Source organism: Eumetopias jubatus, unplaced genomic scaffold (genome assembly GCF_037043125.1).
Source record: "Eumetopias jubatus isolate StellerSeaLion01/CBP00866 unplaced genomic scaffold, mEumJub1_p1.0 scaffold_7, whole genome shotgun sequence".
Classification (NCBI taxonomy): Eukaryota; Metazoa; Chordata; class Mammalia; order Carnivora; family Otariidae; genus Eumetopias; species Eumetopias jubatus.
In genome coordinates, this window is record NW_028274813.1 from 2,422,944 (window position 1) to 2,447,178 (window position 24,235).

The following is a 24,235-nucleotide window of genomic DNA, read 5'->3' on the forward strand; positions in this document are numbered from 1 at the left end:
TAGGATCCACCCACCAGCCGAGGGGCTGAGGACTCCCGGGGTTCCTCCTGGGTCTCCACATGGCGTCTGAAGGCACTCCCAACTCAGTGCCTTCAAAACCGCTCTGATGCTCGCCCTCCCTGCCAAAGCAAGCTGCCCCATTCCAATGGACAGCAAACCCGTCTTTTCTGCCGCTCAGGCCAAAACTTGTACAGCCTTGGGCTTTTGCTCGCTCATCCACAGCCAACACAAGAGCAGATGCAGTTGACTCTTATTTCAGGACATATCCAGAACTGACCACGTTCTCACTGGGCCAGCAGCACCTCCTGCCTGATCACTGCTGATAGCCTCTAAACAGCTTTCCTGGCTTCTTCTCCTTGCTCCCTGAGAGGACAAGCCACCGTCCCCATCCCCCGATTTAACATGGCACTGACCAAACCTCGGGTCCCTACGAATGCCTGACCCCGCTCTGCATTTTTTTTTCTTGGCACTGACCATTTTGTTCCTACGACTTTACTTTTTGCTGACTGCCATCCTATTAGAACATAAGCTTCACGAGATGCTATAGGGTTCTTTATTTTGTTCACTGATGTGTCCCCAATACCTAAAACAGTGTTCTGCCCGTGGTAGGGAATATTTGACTGAGTGACTATCCAGACTTTCATACTTTGACCACCAACAAAAAACCCAGAATCCAAAATAGCACACCAATCAATGTGGCAATTTCCCCATGAGACTGAAGTGTCACCCTAAGTGATGAATTCATTACTCCCTCTATATAACCATGTAGGTGGTGGAAAAAAGCTGTAGGATTGATTCATGTTCTGAATCACAAAAACAACAAGAGAGGAAAATTACATACTTCATGGAGAACAAACCCAGAACCGTAAGGACCTGGTACCTCTGCACACGGGCTCGCGGAGGCTCCTGATTCCCTTCCTCCGCGGGTCGCCAGGAGGGCCGACTTCTCCCTTTTTTACCTTTGGAGAAAAAAGATGCTAGTAATCACAAAATGCTGGGCTCCACGCTAAGGACAAAGTGGCCCCAGGCCTTCATACACTTACCATTTGCTTTTGTTCAGCTTGGTGGTGGAGGCAAAACATACTTTTAGTCACTGCCTTAATCTAAGTCTTAAATACAGTAGTAGGAGACAATGCAAGATTTTACTGAGAAAAAGTGAATTTTTAATTATCTTGTGAATCTACTTAGAAAAACACAAGCAATGTTCACAACTATAAATTTAAACCTTTTGCACTAAAAAAACACAAAACAACAAACACAAAACCACAGGCATGAACTGTAAACCTGTATTAATTATCAACTAGTCTTAACGTTAATTCTTAGTAGTAATTCAATATTTTCCTCCTTGGCAATTTTAATGTTTTAGCACCAAATGATCTCCCACAGAGGTACTCGTAACAACTCTGGCTGCCAGTGTAAGGAGATGCTTCCGTATGCACTACTTCACACGCACAGTCCACGCTCACACCACACAGACAGGAGGCCCGTGGCGATGATGTCACACGCTGACTTTCAGGGCAATGGAAATAAGACAGAGGGCACGCGTGTCACACATCTTTAATGTAGTGCATTCGTAGAAAAAAGGCCAGCTTCCGCTCCCAGGCGTGCTCTCGTCCTTATATTTTAATATCATGATTTAGAAGATGCAGACGTTATTACCTAAATATTATTCTATACATTTCCATCAGTGTTCAGGAAAACACTTTAAATTGCTACTTAATTTACACCGTAATTACTGGGTTACAGCTTTAGCTCATTGGCAATTTTGGAAGCAATATTTTTGAAAGCTATGGATGTCCCTGATATCCGCTTAAACCGGACCCCGTTCAGAGACAGTCTTGGCAGCTTGCACACCTCCATCTCCCACTGCACGAGGTTCTCTGCGTGCCCGTCACCGTGGACACAGAAGAGTAAGAAGCGCTCTCTCTGCTCATAGTCGCAGTTATTGGCATCCAGCACTTTGCGGATTTCCCGCATCATGTCATTGGGATCCATGGAACTAGTGGTTTTCATGCTCCAGGTAAAGCGGAGGGAGCGAGGTTTTGCTTCTTTGTTTTCATCCTTTTGCTCGGCAGATACGTTGCGACTGAAATGCACAGTGGCAGGTTTATTTTTAATTGCACAGAAAAACCAACCTTTTCTAGTTCAGCTAGTTCATAATCAACATCTTCGCTGTAACAGAATAACTGACCTCCACACTTCTCTTGCACAGGCTCCCATGTGGTGACCTGTTCCTTTACTGAGAAGCATTCTTCTATTACTCACCCCCTCCCCCCAAACCATAACCCACACAGGCAAAGGTTGAAAAATCTTGGCTGAAAAATCTTCACCAGCCATCTATACTTAATAACATTAAGAAAATAATTTGTTAAGCAAAATCCTTGAAGATCAGGTGAAATAGAGAGCTGAGCACCTCTCCAAGAAGAGCCCAGCGTTCCCCTCTAGGCTGACTGCAGGTGGCAAGGAGCCGGGGGAGACCCCCAAAAGCCCAGCTTAGGGAGGCGGGGTCAGCAGGCCAGCTTCTGGCTCTGACCAGCACGCTACCCCTGTACCACCACTTCTCCTGTCCGGTCAGTTCCTCCTAACCTTCACCACAGTGGTTACTCAGGATAACCAGTGTCTCCACATAGTTCAAAATCACCATCCCTGCAGGTGGCCCTTGAGTAAACAGCTGGGTGGGGGCGTGGACCCTTCTCTCCATTCCCTCCACCCACCTCGATATTTTTCCTGCCATTTTGTTAAACTGTTAATTCCACAGTTAAAAATAACTCAAAGGTGACATTATCTTACTACTGAAGCAGAAAAATGAAATGTTAAGGCTTATTTGTTGTTGAACACTCCAACAACCAGTTTGAATGCAAGTTGTATCGATCCACAGAGTGGAAGGGGTGGTCCCAATGTCTACGAGGTGATGTCACAGTGGGGTCCTGGGCACAGTTCTCTTGGGAAGTCCACAACAAGGAATCTACCATATCTTGCTGTTCACGGCATTTAATCATCATTGCCACAAACCGTTATTTACACTCTCATGTATACATTAGATGCTTCAATGAGGACGGTGATTGACTGACACTCTTGTGTATTAAAAACACCCAGTATATGCATGTTAAAAACACTTCATCCTATGGCAAATTTATCAGACCTGAGGGTGGGCCATAGGTTTACTATGCAGATAGCTGACAACCTGCTGGTAGAATATTCAATTTAGTTCACATCCCCTCAAATTGATCAGAAGCTTCCTATGTATAAAATGCTGTATTAGTCGCTAAATAGGTTACAGAAATGAGCAAAAGGTCTCAAGCTAAGTTGGGGTTGGGGGAAGGAAGACTGCAACTCAAGGCAACAGCAGTAGAACAGGAAAGGTATAAAGGGTCCACAAGAGGGTGGCAGGAATGACAGGTGGGGCCCTCTAACGGAAGGAGTGCAGGGAAATGAGGAAATGGCTTCCAGGAGGGGGTGGCATCTGAGAAGAGCTACCAAGAACCATGGGATTCCAATACAAAGGGGGTGGGGGAAGAGTTCGTGTGCTGAGCAGAGGGAATATCATAAGCAAAGGCAAGGACGCAGAGAAAGCACAGAATGTGTTGAAGGTATAATCAAGTGTACAGATGGACTGGAACTGGGGGCACAGCATCACCCCCACAACAGCTGCTATGTACTTGCGGTAGGCAAACTCAGGACAGCTGGAGCCTACTCAAGGCCGGCATGGGCAGGCCTGGGGTGGGAGTGACACCTCAACTGGGGCAGGGGTGGGGTCAGGGGAGGCCGGGGCTGTTGAGGCTACCCAGGGCAGGTCAGGCAATGGGGCCACTGTAAGTTTTCATTCAGAAAAGTCACATGATCAGAGCTGTGCTTTAGAAAGACCACCAGGAGAGCAAATGGGTTAACGGGGACCTGCGACAGCATGCTGGTAACTAGTACTGAAAGGAAGTAAGTGGACAAGAACTTCAGCTCTGGAGGCCTATCTGGTCAACTCCCCCAACACCCAAGTCTGTGTAATGAAATACAAAATGACCTACAAAACGTAAAAGCAAATCGCTCGACTACATAATCACTCTTAAAGACACATCTAATTTAAAATATGAAAATTCTACTCAATATTCTGCTTCATTCTTTTGAGACCAGAATCATGCAGGAGTTACGGACACGTCAACAGTGCTCCTACCGACTCCCAGATCTCATTTCAGGCTATCAGCGCCCAGGCAGGAGGGTCCCGTATTTTAACACCCAAACACCAGTGGAAAGCCCAAGTCAGGCGGGGAGACAGAAGGCTTCCACGTGCTGGTGGCCATGGCGCTCTGGCGCCCTCAAGTGGCCACTGGGAGGGGGCAGCAGCCACACACTCCTGCTTCACCAACCACAGAATGCGGACCTCACCAAGCAATCCTACATTGAGAGCAAGGATAGGAGGCAGGATATTCAGAAAAGAGCATCGTTTCTGCCACACACACAAGGTAAATACCTATAAAATATTTTAAGTAAAAATCATTTCCCTCACCTTGAGCCCTCATATCTCCCGTTCCTCTCATATTCAGTTGGAAGCCTCAACGAACAGAATGCAGAAGCAGAGAAGCGGGAAAGAGAAAAGAAATCTTACAGACCAGTATACAACCACCCATAAACAAACACAGATGTCATAAAATGAGCAAACCCAAAGGACTTCGGGTCACCAGCTGTGCTTGTTAAACTCATCCTGTCATGGGGGTGACTCAGCCCACAGCCATCCTTCTCCATGTGTGCGGGCAGGCGGGCTGGGAGGCTGGCCCTGCACCCGCTTCACATACACAACAGGTATTCCTGCCCGGCTCTGGAATTGGAGATATTCTGATTTTTTAATCCCTCCCCCAGAGTGTAATGGGTTTTAACTAAAAGGAAAATTAATTCTAGCAGTTAAATCCTACTTCCAACTACAAAATTTCCTGTGCAAGGGAAAATTTGACAACTGGGAAGATTAAAAAACAATCATGGAGGGGAATTTCCTATAAGAGGAAAGCGCTCCTCCCACAGTTTTAACAGAGCTCACGTTCACACAGCCTTTCAGTGACCCACTGACCTCATCAACACATAGACCCCCATAGCCTGGCCTTCTGGACACAGGTGGCCCAAATGGCAGATTTTTTGCCTCATTCTGTGTGCATTCCAAGACCGTGAGCAGTGTTTTTGTTCTCCTGACTCACCATCATCAAAAAGTACTCATCTGGTAGGAATATATAATATTTACCACAGTGCTTTCAGTAAAAGTAATGAGACCTACTTCCTTCAGTGGTTGGTGGAAAGCAGCTTTTAGAATACTACTTACTCTTCAACTCTCTGAAAATATTAAAACATTTCCACTATCAGGTGCCCACATCTTTATTTCTGAAAACCTCAAACCAAATGAGGCTGTAGGTTTGAATTTTGTGCTTGTTTCCCATGTAAAAATATTACCTAATTTCCCGGTCATTTTAAAGCCTTTTGCTAAAAGATGGCAACAGTCACCACTTACCTTCTGCGGGCTTGAGGCCAATCAGTAACTGTACATTAATATTACTGAACATCTCATTCTTCAAACAGAAGCATGCTAAGTGTTATTAGTATGAAGACAGAATTATTTGGATGCTAAATAATTCTACCAAAGAAAGAAAATGCACAGAGCATGCACAGGCCTATTGTTAATGGGTGTCACAGTCCCTTTACAAATGCCTGACAGAGTTAATCTATTTCTTTTCAAGGTTTCCTTACAAAGAAGTAAGTATTTAGTTCTCAGCAGAAAGTTTAGTTTTTAAGAAAACAAAACAAAAACAAGGCTAGAAAGCCAAACCTGATGTTAATTGCAGGAGCCATTTTGGGGTAAGAATCGAAAAAAAATAATGTGTATATATAAGTCCTACCTTTTGATAAACCTGAATGACATGTTTCTAAAAGAAATTAAGCCAAAAAAAAAAAAATTAACAAAAATGACTTGCACAAATTAAATAGAAAATCTAGTCAATTATAGAGAGAAAGAAAAACGACAAATAAAACAGGGCTCCTCTTTCTGTCCAATGAACAATGAAACACGACATTTGTTGAAAAAATAAAATCACAGATAATTGAGTATGTGATCTTTTAATTTTCTAGAAATATAAAAAAATCTTACTTGTAAGATAAATTCAGCAGTAAATATTGACATTAGCTGTAATTAAATTTATTTAAAGGTTTCTTAGATGGATATACTTTAAGATGATAAAATCCAACATCCTGTGTTAGAGAAGTGATGGAACTCATCTGCAGTACACTAGAGTAAGAGGGTAACACCTCTTCATCCTCTTCAGAATGTCTTATGAACAAAAACCTCACCTTCTTATATAACATTAAAAATTTCATTTTAAAGTGTTCAAACATTAAGAGAACCCTTACTTATCTCAGAAAAATGATTTAAACATTCACAGAATGTCTATTACAGTATAGGACATAAATCACTTTTTAAGAAAAAACTAAGTAATTGGGGTTTAAAATGAAGCAGACTTTTCAGAGTTTTAGATGGCAAAATGAATGGAAATTAAATGATAACAATGGGGTTTCAATTTATGTTTTATGGAATACACTGGAAGAGCTGTATTTAGAAGGGACTCTGCTCGTTAAAAATTAAGGAGATGCTCAGGTTGTTCTGAACAGAATCTGACAAAAGAAATTCCAAACTATGAGTCGGGCTTGTATGATCATGTGGTCAGCATTCCTGGGCAAGTGCAGGCTGGGCTTGCCAAACTATTTCTGAAACTTCCCAGTTCTGTAACTGAACACAGAATTCAGTCTGAGTGAAAGAAGTAATGAATGCCTTGGACTTGTTCTTCTAACATGGATAATTTGGCACTGCTTCAGATACAAGCAATTAATAAATATCTAACTACTGTGGATAACAGCCAACCACTTCATAATCAGATCAGAAGTGGTACACAGCAGGGTTACACGCAGTAGACAAGATCATGCACGTAACGATATTTTGTAAATAATTAAGCACTACGTAAACATAAGGTAGGATTATGCAAAAGATTATTTTAGTTGAAAACTGATTAAAAGATCTTTAAAATGTATTTTCATTTCAAATTTTCTGCCTGAGAAAAGTCAGGGTTATTGGTCAAGTACCATAGGACTGCTTTTCTTCACTTTTCCTGCCACAAATCCCTGAGGTATAGAGGGGAGCAGCGGCAGGACTGAGGCTGTGCCCGGGGCTCCGTGTACCAATCTGAGGCACACAGTGGCATATACGTCGTATCTACAGGGTATGAGCAACTCTGAGCACCCTACGCAGGCCTCCTTCTGACTACAGACGGCCTCAGAGCACACCGCTCTCTGAAGCCACACGTATCCAGGGCAGAGTCAGGGCCAAGAGCAGAGTGCAGGCCTCCTGGTGGTGCCAGCTCCCTTCCCACCAAACCTTAGCAGGTCTCCGATGCAGCACCTACATAAGAACACCTGAGCCTCTTTCAGGTACCAGGGCTCTGATCCACACAATTATTGTTAGGGCGGGATAAGCAGCCTATGCTAATCTAACACTTAGTTATATCAGTGGACTTCTAAAGTGTAGCAACCAGGGGAAGCTACAGACCTCAGTTTGCAAACTTCAACAAAGAGAAGACTATATTTCTGCAAATCTTTAGGAGAGGAAATTGCCTGGAAATGTAAAATAAATTGAACCCCAAGATTTTTTAAAAAATTAAACCAAGAAAACTCAGTCTCCAATTTTAATTCAAAGACATGAAATAAACTACATTAGAAAATGAGGGACAAGGACGCGCACTGTCCCTGATAGCCCTGTAGGGCAGCACATGAAGCGGCCTCAGGGCCTCTGAGGCCCAGACCTGGCTCAGCAACTTTTGGCTGTAGAATCTTGAACATGTGCCTTAAACTCTCTAAACCTCATCTCCCAAGTTGTCCTGCAACATTGGGATAATACCTACTACACAGGCAGACTGTGGAGATTAAATGAATGTGTGAGAATGTGTGTGTACACATGTGCATCTTTATAAACGTAAAACAAATATATCTCTATAAATCTATAGACATCTATTCATCTTAGCACATGGTAAGCAATCAATAAATGGTAGGTGATGTTATCTGTAACAATAATAGCATTAAGATGACCAGAAAAAGAGCACAAAGGCAACAAATAAATTCAAGGATATTCCTGATATGTAAGGTTTTATTTAAAGAGCCCATTATAGACCAAAGTATAAAGACAAACAGCTGCCTGTCCTGCAACTAGAGCTCAGAAAGACCTGACTGGTGTGCATCCCCGCTGTGCTCAGGGCTCTCCCTGGGCTTAACACCAGTCAGTATTAAGCTAGGCCAGGGAGCTAACAGCCTGCTGGATCATACCTGGCTCTGTCCCCTACCACCCGAGTTTCAGAGGCAGATTCTACTTCAGTTTAGTCCATAAGGAAGGAACCAGGGGGCAGGGAGGCCTGGGACAGGCCATAGGATGACCCTGAAAGGAAGGAAGGAATTATTCTGGGGGTCACCAGACTCTTCTTGGATTAAGCTCCCTGCTTCTCTTACTGGTCCCTAGTGGGTGCCCCAAACCTGGCAAAGTCCTTTAGACCATTCTACTCTTCTGCCCAGTTTAGAACAGGGGGTTTCAGCAAAGGGGTGGCGTAAGAGGCTGGACTGTAACTTCTGGCCCCCCTCTGACGTCCTGTTAATAACGGATAGCAGAAGTCCTCCCTAACTGGTAGTTAGTGTCCTGACAACAAGCAGATTACCTGGAGAAAGACAGTTGAATGTGACTTGGCTAAATTCAAGTGATTCATCTAAAAGAACATAAAATTATTGGAGGAATTAAGGAGACTGAAAAGTAGTATCTGGCTTACAGGTTAAATACCAAAGATAGCAGGAAACAGCAGCCAGCTAGTGAGCCACAGGGAGTATGGAGAAACAAAGGGGTGGGGGGTGCCAGCCATTTCAGACTCTGCTGTTCTGAGTAAAATACAGATGACGAACAAGAGTGCCTGCAACACGCAAAGCTGCAGGATGCCCTGGACATACTAATCCACAGTGAGCCTCAATTTATTTATTTATTTGTATTAAATATTTTACTTATTTATTTGAGAGAGAGTGGGAGAGAGAGAGAGAGAGCACAAGCTGGGGGAGGGGCACAAGAATGGGGGGAGCAGACTCCCTGCTGAGCAGGGAGCCCAATGTGAGGCTCGATCCCAGGACCTTGGGGTCATGACCTGAGCTGAAGGCAGACACTTAATCGACTGAGCCACCCAGGCACCCCATGAGGCTCAATTTCTTCAAGAAGAAACTCTTCTGGGAGTCCTGAGAGTACAGGGGTGCTCAGGTCTCCTGAGTGTGATCCTAGATAATGGTGACTCTGCCTGTGTGCTTATGGTGCATAGGGGCACTTTTTCTTCTTCCTCTTATAGCAATCAAAGATTCTAAGCCTTTGCAGCCTCCAGATTAGGTTACGGAAACAAAGTTCAAAGTACCTCAAGGGAAAAAGGATTTTACACCATAACCAGATACAAGCTTCTTGCTGAAAGAAATCAGGACTTTTATATGCCAAACTACACAGTTTGAGCAAGACACCTTGTTCTTACTATAACTTATTGAGACCAACAGAGAGAACAGTTTTAAGATTTAGACCCTAAGAAACTTAATGGTCTTCAATGACAATGACAGGAGATGAGAGAAGAAATGTCTCTCTCCTCCGTGTCCAGGGTTGGTCACATCACACGCTGTCTTCTACAGGGACTGCTTCTGGAGTGTCAGCCTACACTGGAGGTGGGGTTTTGCTAAAGTGCAGTAAACATGCCACGTGGACAGAAGTGTGATCAAAAGGAACAGCAATTAAAGAAAACAACAGCCTCCCAAGTGCTAGAGGATTTTTGGTGCTGTGAAGATTCTGAACTCTGTAATTCCTATTCTAAAAGGTTTTAAAATATAAAGTTCTATATATAAACCAGAAAAACACGAGCTAAAGACAAAGCGAAGGGCGCCTGGGTGGCTCAGTTAGCTGAGCGTCTGCCTTCAGTTCAGGTCATGATCCCAGGGTCCTGGGATCGAGTTCCGCATCAGGCTCCCTGCTCAGTGGGGAGTCTACTTCTCCCTCTATTCTTCCCTGTTGCTTGTGATCTCTCTCACCACAAAAAAAAAAAGAGTTAAAGACAAAGTGAAAAGTATCTGGGCAGTTGCTTCACAAAACAGAGAAGATTTTTCTCTTTTTGCTCTTGTATTTGCTCCAAACAAAAGGCACCACCCAACACTTACCTCCTTGTGAGTTTTGAAGTTAATTTACTAAAAAGATTAGTGGAGCCTCGGCTTCGAGTCTGTGACAACGGTGTGGCTTCGTGGGACAGGCTGGGTGAGGCGGGCGGGCCGTTATACGTGGCGGTCCGCCGTTCTCGGGGCTGGCCGTGGAAAGTGCTGCGACTGGCTGTGCCCCGTGGGAAGCGGAGTCGGTCTGGGGTGGCTGCACTGCTGACACTGTGCGTTGACGCAACTGGAGTCCTCGGATCGGGAATAGTGCTAGAAGAGCAGAACAGAACAGCCTCGCATCTTTGTTCACAAAAGCCCAGCTTTGTGGCAAACATGCCACACAAAAATCTACAATCTCAATGTACCTCTTATATACAGTAGAGAAAATCAGTTATAATAAATCTCTAGACCCAAGGGGGTATTTTATAGGGCACAGGACCAAAAGGCAAGCTAAATAGGAGGGTATCAAATAAACAGTATATAATGAAACACAGCCTCATGGAGTTTAAGGGAATAGGACATATACATATTTTCAAGGACAAGATTAATGCAGGGAAATTCTGGGACAAAGGAATGGCTAACTCAAGCTTTTTCCCTTTGCTTCCTTCTCAAAGTTGCTTACATGCAGAGAACCTTGGCAATATAAAAGAAATATGGGCTAGGCGGGTGAAACTGAAGAATAGGCAACTAAAAAGTTTTAGAAGCACACAAACACAAAAGGCACATTTGCTTTCAGATTCCACATGCTAAGAGCACCATGGAGAGGAAGGGTACTTCTTACACCCTTTGGAGTGCGCAAAGGCATGAAGACACACAGACGACCAAGGACACCATGACACAGGATGCGCTGAACTAAAACCACACACAGGAAGGGTATTTTGTGCACAAGAGTAACGACCCGTGGACTATAAAATCCACAGCACAGCATGGAGCAGCGGCGGGCACACAAGAGTCTCACGAGGAATGTGCAGTTGTCTTACACAGCCTTGCTGTTATCTCCTTCACTGTCTACTGGAGGTACCATCATCGTGGGGTGCCCAGAGGCTGACATGGACATCGACTTCTGATGTCTCAGCCGACAGGTGGAAGATGTGGCACAAACTGAGGCAGGGCTAGCTGCATAAGCGAACAGTTCTGTCAGGCTGGGAGGGGGTTTGGGTTCAGGCAGAGGCAGAAACAACAATATGATGGCGCAGTGACAAAAAGAGCGACCTGCTATTTAAAGCACACACCTTCCTCCCCAAACCATCTCATTTTTGCCTTAGAACAAAAATCTCTTAACCTTCTTTTAGGGATTCTGCAGCAGTTACTAACCTGTAGCTATTTTTTTTCCAAACAGTAAAAGATTTATTAGCTTTAAAGAAGAAAAATGACATCTTACTTGTTTGAATATTTATGTGAGGGGGCAATGTCTTCTAAGCTGTGTACAAAATAAAGCCTTTCCCGAAAGAGATGTCTCCGTTCAAATTGAAGTGGTCGAGTGAATCTACAACATGAGCACACCGTGCTTTCGACCTGTTCCCCAAGCACACAGACATATTTTAAATGGACTAGTAAAACGACAGGTATAGTAACTAGGTGCTATTTATCCAAGTGTCCTATGCTGTTTAAAGATAGATGAGAATCTTCCTATGCAAAGGACATTCACTTCTTTATAAACAAGTCAAAATTCCTAAGGGGTCAACAGAACCCCCTTTTTCAAGGCAGGAAAACTAGTCAGAGTAATTTAACTGCTCGTAGACAAAGAAAAAGAGCAACAGACGTGGCTGGACGCCTGCAGCTGCACCTGGCAGAGAGAGTGACAGGAGCCTCACCACGGCCACGCTGTTCCTTGATTCCAGCTCAGTTACCCTGCCCTCGGAGTTCCAAAGAGGCAGTTTCTTTCCTTTGAGGCAAGCCAGGGATTCACAACTGTGATCATGCACGCCAGTCTGCACACCCTCCCCACCTCTACCCCAGGGTCTCCCCACAGAGGGTCTTCCCTCTCTCCCACACTGGCCTATACCTTAGCACCTGTGTTCACTGGCCTCCTGGCCTTCACTGGTCACTCATCTGCTTATAACCTTTCAAAAGTACACTGTGTCTTCAGGACTGAGTTCAGATCCCTCACCCTGGCATCCCAGTCCTTCCCTCAGGCACCCACAGCCCAGGCCTGGCTGCATCTCCAGGTTCTACCTTCTACTGTTACCTTTTGGAACCTGACTTTTGGGAGCTTCTATGATGTGCAAAACCTTGGTCATACATCAGGTCAAATAACTTTCACAGGAACTATTCTCTGTGCCTGGAGAGCAGGTATCTTCTATTTTCATCAAAATTTAACCCAGAGGTCACCCTCTTCATGAAGTTTTCCCTGATGTCCTTTCCCATCAGCAGCTTATCATCCCCTTTTGTACTACGTTCACCTGCTACTACACACCATACTGTATCACAGTGACCCTTCCCTGCTTGAGTGTCCTAAAGCATGGCACCCAATAAATGCTCTCCTAACTGAAAAGGTAAGTTAATGAAATGAGTCACCGGAGCTCTGACAGTCTTGATTGGTGGGGTGGGGCAGATGTGTCTGTAATAAATTGCTCAAGATCTGTTTGTCCCTGCATTTTTGTTTTGAGAATTTTGTCCTCTGACTTGGGAGAATGGCTCTAATGTAGTCACAGAAGAACTGGAAACAAATGCCTTATGAAGATAAAAATAGATTCAGTTTTGTGTTTTTGCGACTCGGCACCCACTCTTTTACCTGGGGCAATGACACTTGAGTTCTGTTATGAGGGAAACAAGTTCCTAGGCTCTGGATGTCACTGACTCCACCCCAGACTTTCCCAGCCACTCCGGCCAGTGACAAGATGGGCACATGGCTAGAACCACACCAGCATGGACCCAGAGACAGCCCCAGGGCTTCTGTCTGAGAAGCTGAGTGTGGGAAGATGCCAAGTCTAATGCTGCTGAGCCCAACTAGGGAACGACTACAGAGGAAGCGAAATTAGGAGATAGACCCTGATTTTCCCTGCACTTTTTTGGTTATAGGAACTCAAAGATACACTTTTTAAAAAAAGATTTACTTATCTGAGAGACAGCGCGCAAGCGCATGAGCTGCGGGGGGGGGTGCAGAGGGAGAAGGAGAGAGAGAATCCCAAGCAGACTCCCCACTGAGCGCAGAGCCTGATGGGGGGCTTAATCTCACAACCCTGAGATCACAACCTGATCCAAAATCAAGAGTCAACTGGCGTTCAACTGACTGAGCCACTCAGGCGCCCCAAAGATGCCCTTTTTAATTTAAGTTTGTTTGGACTGGGTTCCTTGTCACCTGTAACACAGTCCTAACTGATTCAACTCTTTTTAAAGACTAGTCAAGTGTAGTAGTGAGAAGCGGGGGTGGGAGGGGGAGAAACAGAAACAGATTCAACTATCTGAGAAAGGCTTGCTTGTTTCCCATACAAACAGACAGATTTGTGTGTGTGTGTGTGTGTGTGTGTGTGTGTGTGTGTGTGTGTGTGTGTGTGTGTGTGTGTGTGTGTGTGTGTGTAGTTATAGATAAATAACGACTGTCTTTTGTGCTCTATTATCTGTTTAGGACAGGTCAAGGGTCAACCCACTTGATGCCTCTGCCTAGTTGCTGACATTCTCTTGCTCAAATTAGGAGCTAGGATCAATGGGTGCATTAGAAGCAGGGGAATAAAGGAAGACAGGGGTTGTCTGGCTTCTTCCCTGGAGAATATGAATGATCCCAAAGACCCTGAAGAAGCAAAGGGCTTTTAGTCAGCATACAGAGCAAGAAGATGCCAATCTATTCCCCCCACCTCCCTCCCCAAGGCATACTGCTCAATGGCTGGGCTGTGTAGGCAAGATCGACAAGGCACATAAGCATGGCAAGACTGGACAGACACGTTGCAGCAAAAAAGTGACCCTCCTTTAAGTTATAAACCTTTCCAAAAAAGGAAGAGTAAATTGATATTTTCATTGTAAATTTTTAAATTTTTTTGACACACTACTCTAAAAGTTCATCAAGTTGGTTGCTGTGAAAACTGGACAAAATTTTACCACCAGAAAAGTGCTAAAAATGGTGGTTATATTTAATAGATTAGCCCATAATCATCTACATCAGCAAAACAGTAGCTGCGTTACATTTTTAGTATTTCTGGGTCCAAGGGAAAACCATTTTCAAACCTTAACCTACAGAAATAGTAACTTTTCTTACAATTCAAGTTGTTCGAGGTTCCTGTTAATTGAATTGCTTTGCATTTATGTCTGATTATCATTTTTGGAAACTCTAATCTACTTACAGTTAATAAAGGATAGGTATTTTGAATTTGTTTGAAATGACATTTATGCCGTATCAGAACATTCTGATATGGAATGTTTTGGTTGCTGATTCAAACCGTACTCAGTGATAGGGCAAAGGCAGAATTAAAAATTTAACCTAAAAGATACATGTGTCAACTTTCTCTGCTCAATCCCTGTGCCGTGATGTAGGACAAATGGATAAAATAAAAGAAACACTTTACAACTTTAAAATCTTTTTTTTTTTTAAGATTTTATTTATTTGACAGAGAGAGACAGCGGAAGAGGGAACACAAGCAGGAGGAGTGGGAGAGGGAGAAGCAGGCCTCCTGCTGAGCAAGGAATCTGATGTGGGGCTTGATCCTAGGACCCTGGGATCATGACCTGAACTGAAGGCAGACACTTAACGACTAAGCCACCCAGGCGCCCCACAATTTTAAAATCTTACCTAGAATATCAAATACCTAAAACTTTTTTGAAAAGATTCCATTGTGCTTTATTATAACCATATCACACTACATCTTTGGGGGCCCTCAACTGAATACATTTTCCAACAGTCTCCTATAGGTATCTAAAAGCATATGAAAGAGCAGGACACAGAGTCCACATTATGTGTGTAGGTTACCAAATAATTAAGTTGAGAAATGAGTGTAAACTAAGAAAATTCTTGACATTCCCATCTGAATGGTTTACCATCGATACTTTCATAAGCTAGTATGTGTTGAGCACTATGTGTCAGCCTCTGTGCTAAGTGGTTTAAGACTCATTGTAAGAACCTACACAACTGTGACAGAATCATGCAACTGAAGATGTGGTTACACTTTCTCATGCCTAGTTTATACTGACTATTCGTCATTTTTGGAAATGGGCCACAGTGAGAGTCCGCCATCGGAAGAAGGTAGAATAATTACATCCGGAGATGTAGCAAAAGTAAGATGGATTTCGGCATGCCCGATGTCAAAACAATGGTCTGACTTAGAAAACAGTTCACATGTGCTCAAGCCAAAGCAAGAGTTTGCCAAATCCTGTAACTTCTGTCCTTTAAACAACGATTTCTTTATTTTCAAACAGTAAGGCCAATAAAACAAAAAGACTGCACTGGTAAGAATTAATCCATAAAATTAATTTTAAAATGAAACGGCATCGCCAGTGGGGCGAATTTAAAACATCACCCCATGCTCATGGCAGGATTTGGAAGACAGCTGGAGAAGAGCTTGTTTAGGACATGTACCGCCTTTGGTTCAAACTCGCACCGCCTTTACTAGCCATGATCATGCTCATGTTGGAATTTTGTATAAACATATGCGCATATAAGAAAAAAGTCCCATATATTCATGGTTAAAAATGAAAATGAACGTCTGGGGCGCCTGGGTAGCTCAGTTGTTAAGCATCTGCCTTCAGCTCAGGTCATGATCCCGGGGTCTTGGGACCGAGCCCCGCATTGGGCTCCCTGCTCAGCGGGAAGCCTGCTTCTCCCTCTCCCCCTTCCCCTGCCTGTGTTCTCTCTCTCGCTGTCTCTCTCTCTGTCAAATAAATAAATAAAATCTTAAAAAAAAAAGGAAAAAGAAAATGAACATCCTCCAGAAGTTAACAGGGATCCAGGCATCCTGTAGCTCACCAGTATTTTAGTCAAGGAGTCAGAGATCTACATGGGGAGAGGAGAGAGTAACCATCTGCCTAAGAAGTCATCTGTGCACAGAGATGGTGCAGTGCAGCCAATTTACAACTCAGGATCGACTTTAAGGGTGAGAAAGTTGTCACATTTACTGCCCTAACTGAAAGTAAAAAATATGACTAGTTTGCCATTCAAGCCTCCAATAATTTTCCAGTTTTTCAATGAATTTATATGATAGAAAAAGAAAATCCAGATATTATACAAATTTTGGGCCATGTCTTGAGTGGTTTGACACTGAGGCTCTATTTGGCTAAAGATAAAAACAATACTTTCAAAAGCAAAGCATTTAAATGATTGAAGCTACTGCAGCAATGAGGCCTAAGCTGAGATAAGGAGGGGTCAGCCCTGAGAGGGAAGACACAGACAGGTAACGACTCCAAAGAAATTAGAGAATTCTTCAAACTATTTCCAAAGAGTGAATCGAATACTGCAGGAAGGGAGAGTCAGAAGAGCACGTGCACCACACAAACACAAGCTGGGGGCGCAGAGAGGAGATCCTGGTCTTAACAGCCTTTTACCTCAGAGAACTGTATTTCCTAAAGGTCAAAAAGAATCTGGTAAAATAGTTCAGCAACTAAGAATTTCCAAAAGGAAGAAGAGTCATGAAACAACATTTACATTAGAAACTTCTAATTGTCTTCTATTGATATACTCTATTAAATAACTCTGAACTAAAAAAAAAAATAACTTTGAACTAGAAGAAATGATAGATTTGAGAATGTAATGTAAGAAACTTTACCAGAGAACAGACTACTATTAAAAAATCAATCATTATTTGTAAGCTGTCTAGCACAGCTGCTGTATCATACTCAAGGTACTGATAGTTTTTAATCACAAGGAAAAAGACAATGTTAAAACAAGTACATAGGAATCAGAAAAGAGAATACTAGAATGTAAATATTTTTAAAAACGCACTGAATAACCAACATAATCTCACACAACAAGCTTTTAGCTTCATGTCAATTCAAAGTTAAGTAGTCTATGGAAGAGGGAAATGACAAACAGTCTGGTTTTGAGGATGAAAGAGGAAAGAAGAATCTTTGCTTAGGCTGTCATAGGAGTTAGTGATCAAACATTTGACTAATGAGATCTAAAGGGAACAGAAACCATATAATGCATCTTCAGAAAGTAAATGTCAGCAAAAAAGAAAGAAACTGTTTTGATGCCAGACATGGGACTGTGACGAGACCAGACAATGTTCAAGTTAGGCAGCCAGGGGACAATGAAAGATGGTGGGAATTTACTTAATGGATTTCTACTCCAGAACTTTATTTGCTCATTGTGGCTTTACCTCACCCCTCTGAATTTCATTTATATGCTACTCTTACCAAAAGAACGAAGAAAAATCCATGCTTGCCTGAGAAATTTGTTCCATACAGAATATATTTAACTACTCCACCAATCTCAACCTCTTTCTTCTCTTTTTTCTCTCCTCCTAAACGTTGGTTTTGGCCCTACTTTATCCCACTTTTCCCACTCAGCTTATCCACCTGGCCCCTTTGGTAACCCGCCTGCCTGTCACTGAAGGCTCACTCACCCTGCCTCACACTGTCCTCCCGAGGCCTGGCTCCCCGTGCCCCGGGTCCTTATCCCTCCCCACTTTACCCTTTGTTCAACTTGTTAATGTACACAAAATAATGTCCACTCCCCTATTTGCTATTCTACAATTACAACACAGCTTAAGATGTGTCTCTTGTGGGAAAGCTCCCTGATTTAACTCAACCCTTTCAACCATGACACACACAGCCTGATAAGCTCTGGATGATGAGAGGAATTTGGAATTCTAGTATCTTGCTAAAAATTTGCATTGTGTTTAACTTACCGTGAAAGAATACTTACCATTATTATCTGAATTCTGATTATAAAAACTGAGAAGTAAACAACATGCTTCCATTTCTTTTGGGAAAAACAAATTTTCTTGCAAACAGGTAAAATTTCATACCTGTTTTCTTTCCCATTCTGAATTACTGAATGTCTATCAGCTGTAGTTCTTTCACTGCAAACGTATGTATTTCGCCGTGTCATTCCACCAGATGCTGCATTACTCTATTAAAAACAAAGGAGGAGGCATTTTTTGTCTTTTTACCATTTAGTAATAAGGAGAGTACAAAGAGGAAAAAAAGCTCATCTAAATACACATGAATAATTTAGTCTTTGAATAAACCGACAGTAAGCTATCAGTAGTACTGGCTAAAAGATCACAAAAGGGAGTGGAGGCAACAGTCTCTGTCCTGTCTCCTGGCAAAAAGAATGAAAGCTGGCTATGGTAGCGTGACTCTAAAAAGTTGGCAATAATAATCCATAAATTAATAACTCACACTTAAAACAGAGTAGGAAGATAGCCACTGTTTTTAAAAGCTAATGCTTTTAAAACAAAAATCAAAAAGCAAGGATTAGAAATATAAGGTAAATATACAAATTAAGTAATATAAACATGAAAATAATAAAAATGAAAAATAAAGATCTAAATGTAAGTATTAAAACTATAAAACTATTAGTTTTTATCAGCCCACAACCTTGCATTATACAGATTCAGAGATATGACACTAAAGCACGAATAACAAAAGGAAAAAAACTGATAAACTGGACTTTATTAAAATTAGAAACTTTTGTGTATCAAAGGATATTACCAAGAATGTAAAAAGAGAACCTAGAGAATAGGAGAAAATATTTTCACATCATATATTTGGTAAAGTTTCAACATACATAAAAAACTTTTACAACTCAACTACAAAATGACAAACAGTCTGGTTTAAAATGGGCAAAAGACTTGAACAGGTGTATCTCCAAAGAAGGCCAATGAGCACATGAAAAGATGCTCAACACCACTGGTCATTAAAGAAATGCAAATCAAAGGCACAACAAGGTACCACTTTTTGCCCATTAGAACAGCTATAATAATAGATTTTTTTAAAAAGATTTTATTTATTTATTTTTTAAAGATTTTATTTATTTGACAGAGAGAGACACAGTGAGAGAGGGAACACAAGCAGGGGAAGTGGGAGAGGGAGAAGCAGGCTTCCCGCTGAGCAGGGAGCCCGATGCGGGGCTCGATCCCAGGACCCCGGGATCATGACCTGAGCCGAAGGCAGATGCTTAACGACTGAGCCACCCAGGCGCCCCTAGAACAGCTATAATAAAAAACAGAAAATAAAAAGTGCTGGCAAGGATGTGGAGAAATAGGGACTCTCATATATGGAAGGAATGGGAAATGGTGCAGTGTGGGGAAGTTTGGAGTTTGGCAGTGCCTCAAAAAGAGTTAATTATTGAATTACCACAGGAGACAGCAATTTCATTCCTAGGTATGAATCCAACAGAAATGAAAACACAAGTCTAAATAGAAACTTACACATAAATGTTTATAGCAATGTTATTAATAATAACCAAAAGGTAGAAACAATCTAAATGTCCATCAAGGGATGAACAGAGCAACAAACTGATACTTAAAAAGGCAGGAAGTGCTGATACATGCTACAACTTGGATGAACCTTGAGAATATTATTACGCTGAGGGAAATTAGTCAGTCACAAAAGGTTGTGTATGGGATAAGGCCATTTATATGCAGTACCCACAGTAGGCAATCCATTAGGAGAGAAAGCAGATGAGCAGTTGCCAGGATATGGGGGAGAGGAGGTGATTATTTAAAGGGTATAGGATGTTTTTCTGGGTAATGAAATCAAGTTTCAGAACTTGAGAGAGGTGGTGGTTGCACAACACCGTGAATATACCAAATGCCACCAAATAGTCTGCTTCAAAACAGTTATTTATGTCACATGAATTTCACACCAATTTTTTAAAAAGCTAATGCTTTCAAAATTAAGCAAGGAAAGGAATGCTTTCAAAATTAACAAGCAAGGAATTAACTACTAAGGAATTTCATCAGATATGAACAATTTTTTAAACAAAGAAAAGCAGCCACCTTTAATACAGCACAAGTAGACCATGTACAGGGAAATTCCAGTCTAAACGGGAGAAAATTTTAATAACGTTACTTTTCTCTTTTATAAATAATCAGATATGGATGACTGACGATGCTTGGGGTACATCATCAAAAGGGAGGTGTGCAGTTGAGTAGAGCAACAGGGACAGAAAGTCATGAAGGCAGAGGACATGTCTTACTTTCCTCTCACAAATGTCAACAAAAGCTGGAGGCTGAAATTAAATTGTAGGGCTGTGATGTGACAACCCAACTTTATGTCATTAGGAAGGCAAAATAAAAAATCTTTCACACAGGGTTTACTCTGATAAAACACAAGGTCAGAGAATGGAGCAGACAAACCCCCTTGGGCTTCTCTATGAGCGCCTATGCCCAGAACAGCACAAATAAAAGCCTCCCGAAAGGAGCAGCCCAGCTTCTCCATGGGTCCTCTCACTTTGGGTTTTTTGAGGTAGAGGGAGGGCTATGTCACTGTTAACTTTGTAGGAAAAAAATGTGGTTACAGAATATTCCTAAGACTGTACATTCTCTGCAAATTCTTTCTAAAATTACTTCAAGAGTGCTAAGAATAATAATTACTGTATTAGTCAGATAGAACATGTTTCGATTCACAGAAAAGTTCCTGACACTGAATAGACTGAATTTAATTTAATAAATACTACCTATTTAAGGAGGAGATATGTTAAGGATAGGGATTAAGAGATGGATACAGATCAGCAGTATAATTTTAGGAAATTACCTAACTTTTCTTCATTTTCTCACCTAAAATTTAGCTAATACATGGAAAAGCACTTGGCAGAGTCCCTGGCACACAGTAAGGACTCATTCAAATGTTCTTTTATCGTGAGAGCCCTATGAAGATGCACACCATATCCCAGGCCCTCAGGCAATCAGACCTCCCAGTGTCCTGCAGAGACTCTGTTAGGCTTCTGTCTGCAGTCGCCTGTCTGCACTGTCATCATTTGATTTTATTTATTCCCTCTTAGGCTATGAGGTATTTCTATTTCTTAGCACCTGATATGACCTAAAGCTCAGCAGATGCTTGTGGAATAACCAGAAACAGCCCTTGACAAGAAAGATCTGAACACTCATCTAGTGGGATGGGGCTCAGCAAGAAACACCTTCAACACAGGTATTGAAGGTGATCTCTAGAGGTTGAGATTGGGCATGGTGGCCTTGTGGGGACAGTACTGCAGGTGGATGAGAACAGAGGAACAAAATGCCCAGACCGCCATAACCCTACAATCCTAGCAATGCCCTCTAGCTTAACAATACTTACACTAGGGACAGTAGAGCTCTTCTTGCGTTCAGGAATATCGGCCTTATTGGGATTACTTGCATTCCCAAGCATGGGACTGGCTGGAGCAATTCCCTTTCCTCCAACAGCACTTCCGCCTGATTTCCGGGAAGGAATTCCATCTTCTTTGAGGTCACTATCTGCAGTGCTGGTCTGACTCCTTTTCGGATATGCCACAACTGAAGGAATAGCTGGTCCAGCTAAAATAAGAGTTACTTTTTAAAAGCCAGAATATAGTTTTATGTTTTATTCTGTGAAAATAAACGTATTTTATAAGATGGTCGACCTAACACTGCTATCATCTAAGAAAATACAAGATAGTAAAATCCTGTAGGGTATTTCCCATTCACGTATAATGTCTTCCCTATGCAATGAGTTCAATTTTGAAATTTCACTTACTTGTCCCTTTCTACTTTTCTTAAAGTTTTGGTTTTGTTTGTTCTTTTTTTTTAATTCATAAGCTTGTATAGTTGTGCTTCAGAGACATCTTCAGGGATAGCTGTCCACTGAAAACATCTTCAGAGAGTGCTACTGTACAGATATATAATCAAACTAACTTGATGCACATACATCATGCAGAATGAACTGCTTCGCCTGGTACATCTGAGTGAACCTTATCCTTTTTTGTACAAGAGAGGCCTTCACCTTTCGGAACAGAACAGATTTATGGGTCATTACTTTTGAAGTTTTATCCTGGATCTTTTTTAAAGCACTCATAATCTTCTAGATAAACAGGAATTTGAGTAGACAGGGAAAGGGGACACAAGCAGAGGAATGCCATGTTCCCAGCCACACTCCCACCCCAGGAGGAGTACACCTGGGAACATCCTGGATGGACAATTAACTTATGTCCTACAAAAAAGCATTGGGAGACTCTGATGGTAGCACAGGAGATTTGGAGTTCAAAGAATTTTGGAAATGAACAAGATAACTAGTATATTCGTTATGTATGTCATCCAGTGGTGATCTTCAGGAATGGCATCATATGCTCATCATTTATTCTATAGAAGAGACTTTATATTTTAGATCTATTAAACACGGCTTAGGGTGGGGTACAAAAAAGCTACTTCTTGGAGAAAAATCTAAATGGTAAATTTATTTGGAACTGAGTTAGAAGTATACAAAGGTTTGCTTTTATTTGTGGGAGGGAAACAATTAAGCTCTAAGTTTGGGAATTTTAACATAAAAAACAAAGAATTAACCAAGCATGGGTGATATTACCCTTAACACTTATCTTTCTTCTCAACAGCATGAGACAGCTAAGGACATCCTGCATTTTTAGGGTTACTGCTGATCTGCTATGAAACCTGACTGCATTGTGTCACCAGTGCCACTGGCGTCCAGGCCACAGTGAGCTCCGCGCACAGTAACCACCCAGGCTCGCCACCAGTGAAGCCAGAGCAGTTCCATCTCAAGGACTGTCCTTTTCCAGCACAGCCATCCTCTCCACCCCAACCTCTAGTTCCCTCAACACTGGCAACCACTAGTCTGGTCTCCATCTCTGGATTCTCTCTTTTTGAGACTGTTACACGAACGGAATCAATTTCATGATACCTTTTGAGATTTTTTTCCCCACTCAGCAGAGTTCCCTTGATATCTATACAAACGGTTGCACCCATCAATACTTTGTTCCTTTTTATTGCCAAGTAGCGTTCTATGGTGTGACTGTCTCACACGGAAATGTGATTTTTACAGAGTCAAACTTGGTAAATACGTCTTTTCTTTCATGGCTGTTAGTACTGGGGTTACAGTCAGAACGACCCTCACTAGTCCAAGTTATAAAGAAAAAGCAAATTATCTCATGTTTTCTTTTAATATTTCCATATTTTTATATTTACATCTTCATTCCAAATGGAATCTACCCTTGCATAAGATGTGAGAAATAGATGCAAATTTATTTTTTTCTGATAACTACCATATGCCCCAATACCATTTATTGATTAATAAACCAGGAATTCTCTACCTTTTTTTTTTTTTTTTTTTTTTTACCAAAGAACACTTTGAAAACCTAATGAAGATCACCCTTCCTAGAAAAATATGTACACACATACAGGGGGTTCACACAGGTGACCCAAATTAAGAACCACAGAAAAAACAAGTTGTAATTTTACAGAAGCAGGCATATATAAACTGTTGCCATCTAGAAGTAGGAAACAAGGGGAGGGATGAGAGACAAGCCGAAAGCTGGGTTAGCTGCAGGCTTGTCGCCCTCACTTGGTATCAAGGGGGTGTGCTTCACTAGACACTGTATGTACAATCTGTCCCATGTTTAGCACGTAAAAGAACACAGCCAGAGGTATAACCAAAATCTTCCCTTTGCTGACCACTATCTTCATCCCCATAAAAGAATAAAAAAACAACATAGAATCGGGTCAGTGACTTTCTATATACATGGATTTCTGGAAATATTCTTTTATGAAGTTTTTTTGTTTGTTTGTTTTTTGTTTTTAAGTAGGCTCTACTCCCAACATGGGGCTTGAATTCACAACCCTGAGATTAAGAGTTGCATGCTCTACTGACTGAGCCAGCCAGGCACCCCTCTTTTATGCACTTTTTATTTTTTTAATTTTTTTAAAGATTTTATTTATTTATTTGAGAGGGAGAGAATGAGAGATAGAGAGCATGAGAGGGAAGAGGGTCAGAGGGAGAAGCAGACTCCCCACTGAGCAGGGAGCCCGATGTGGGAACTCGATCCAGGGATTCCAGGATCATGACCTGAGCCGAAGGCAGTCGCTTAACCAAGTGAGCCACCCAGGCGCCCTTTTATGCACTTTTTAATATTAGAGGCTCCAAGAAGGAAGGATCATTATTATTATAAAAAGACTACTCCATG

General features: G+C 42.0%; 1 protein-coding gene across 5 annotated transcripts in view; it reads right to left on the bottom strand.

Moving 5' to 3' along the window:
• Nucleotides 1-1,540: 1,540 nt before the first annotated feature.
• The window catches only part of MARK3 (microtubule affinity regulating kinase 3), a 112,637-nt gene continuing 89,942 nt past the window's right edge, over nt 1,541-24,235 (bottom strand). For 2 of the 5 annotated variants that reach the window (XM_088024430.1, XM_028100085.2), the window contains exons 13-17: nt 21,385-21,602; nt 18,111-18,214; nt 10,231-10,488; nt 4,499-4,543; nt 1,541-2,086 (exon numbers count right to left, since the gene is read on the bottom strand). In XM_088024430.1, coding sequence (XP_087880556.1) covers nt 1,741-2,086; nt 4,499-4,543; nt 10,231-10,488; nt 18,111-18,214; nt 21,385-21,602 — 971 coding nt within the window. In that variant the 3' untranslated portion in view covers nt 1,541-1,740. Of the gene's footprint in view, nt 2,087-4,498; nt 4,544-10,230; nt 10,489-11,198; nt 11,361-18,110; nt 18,215-21,384; nt 21,603-24,235 lie in introns of all 5 variants that reach the window. The other 3 variants (XM_028100101.2, XM_028100093.2, XM_028100119.2) reach the window with 2 other exon arrangements.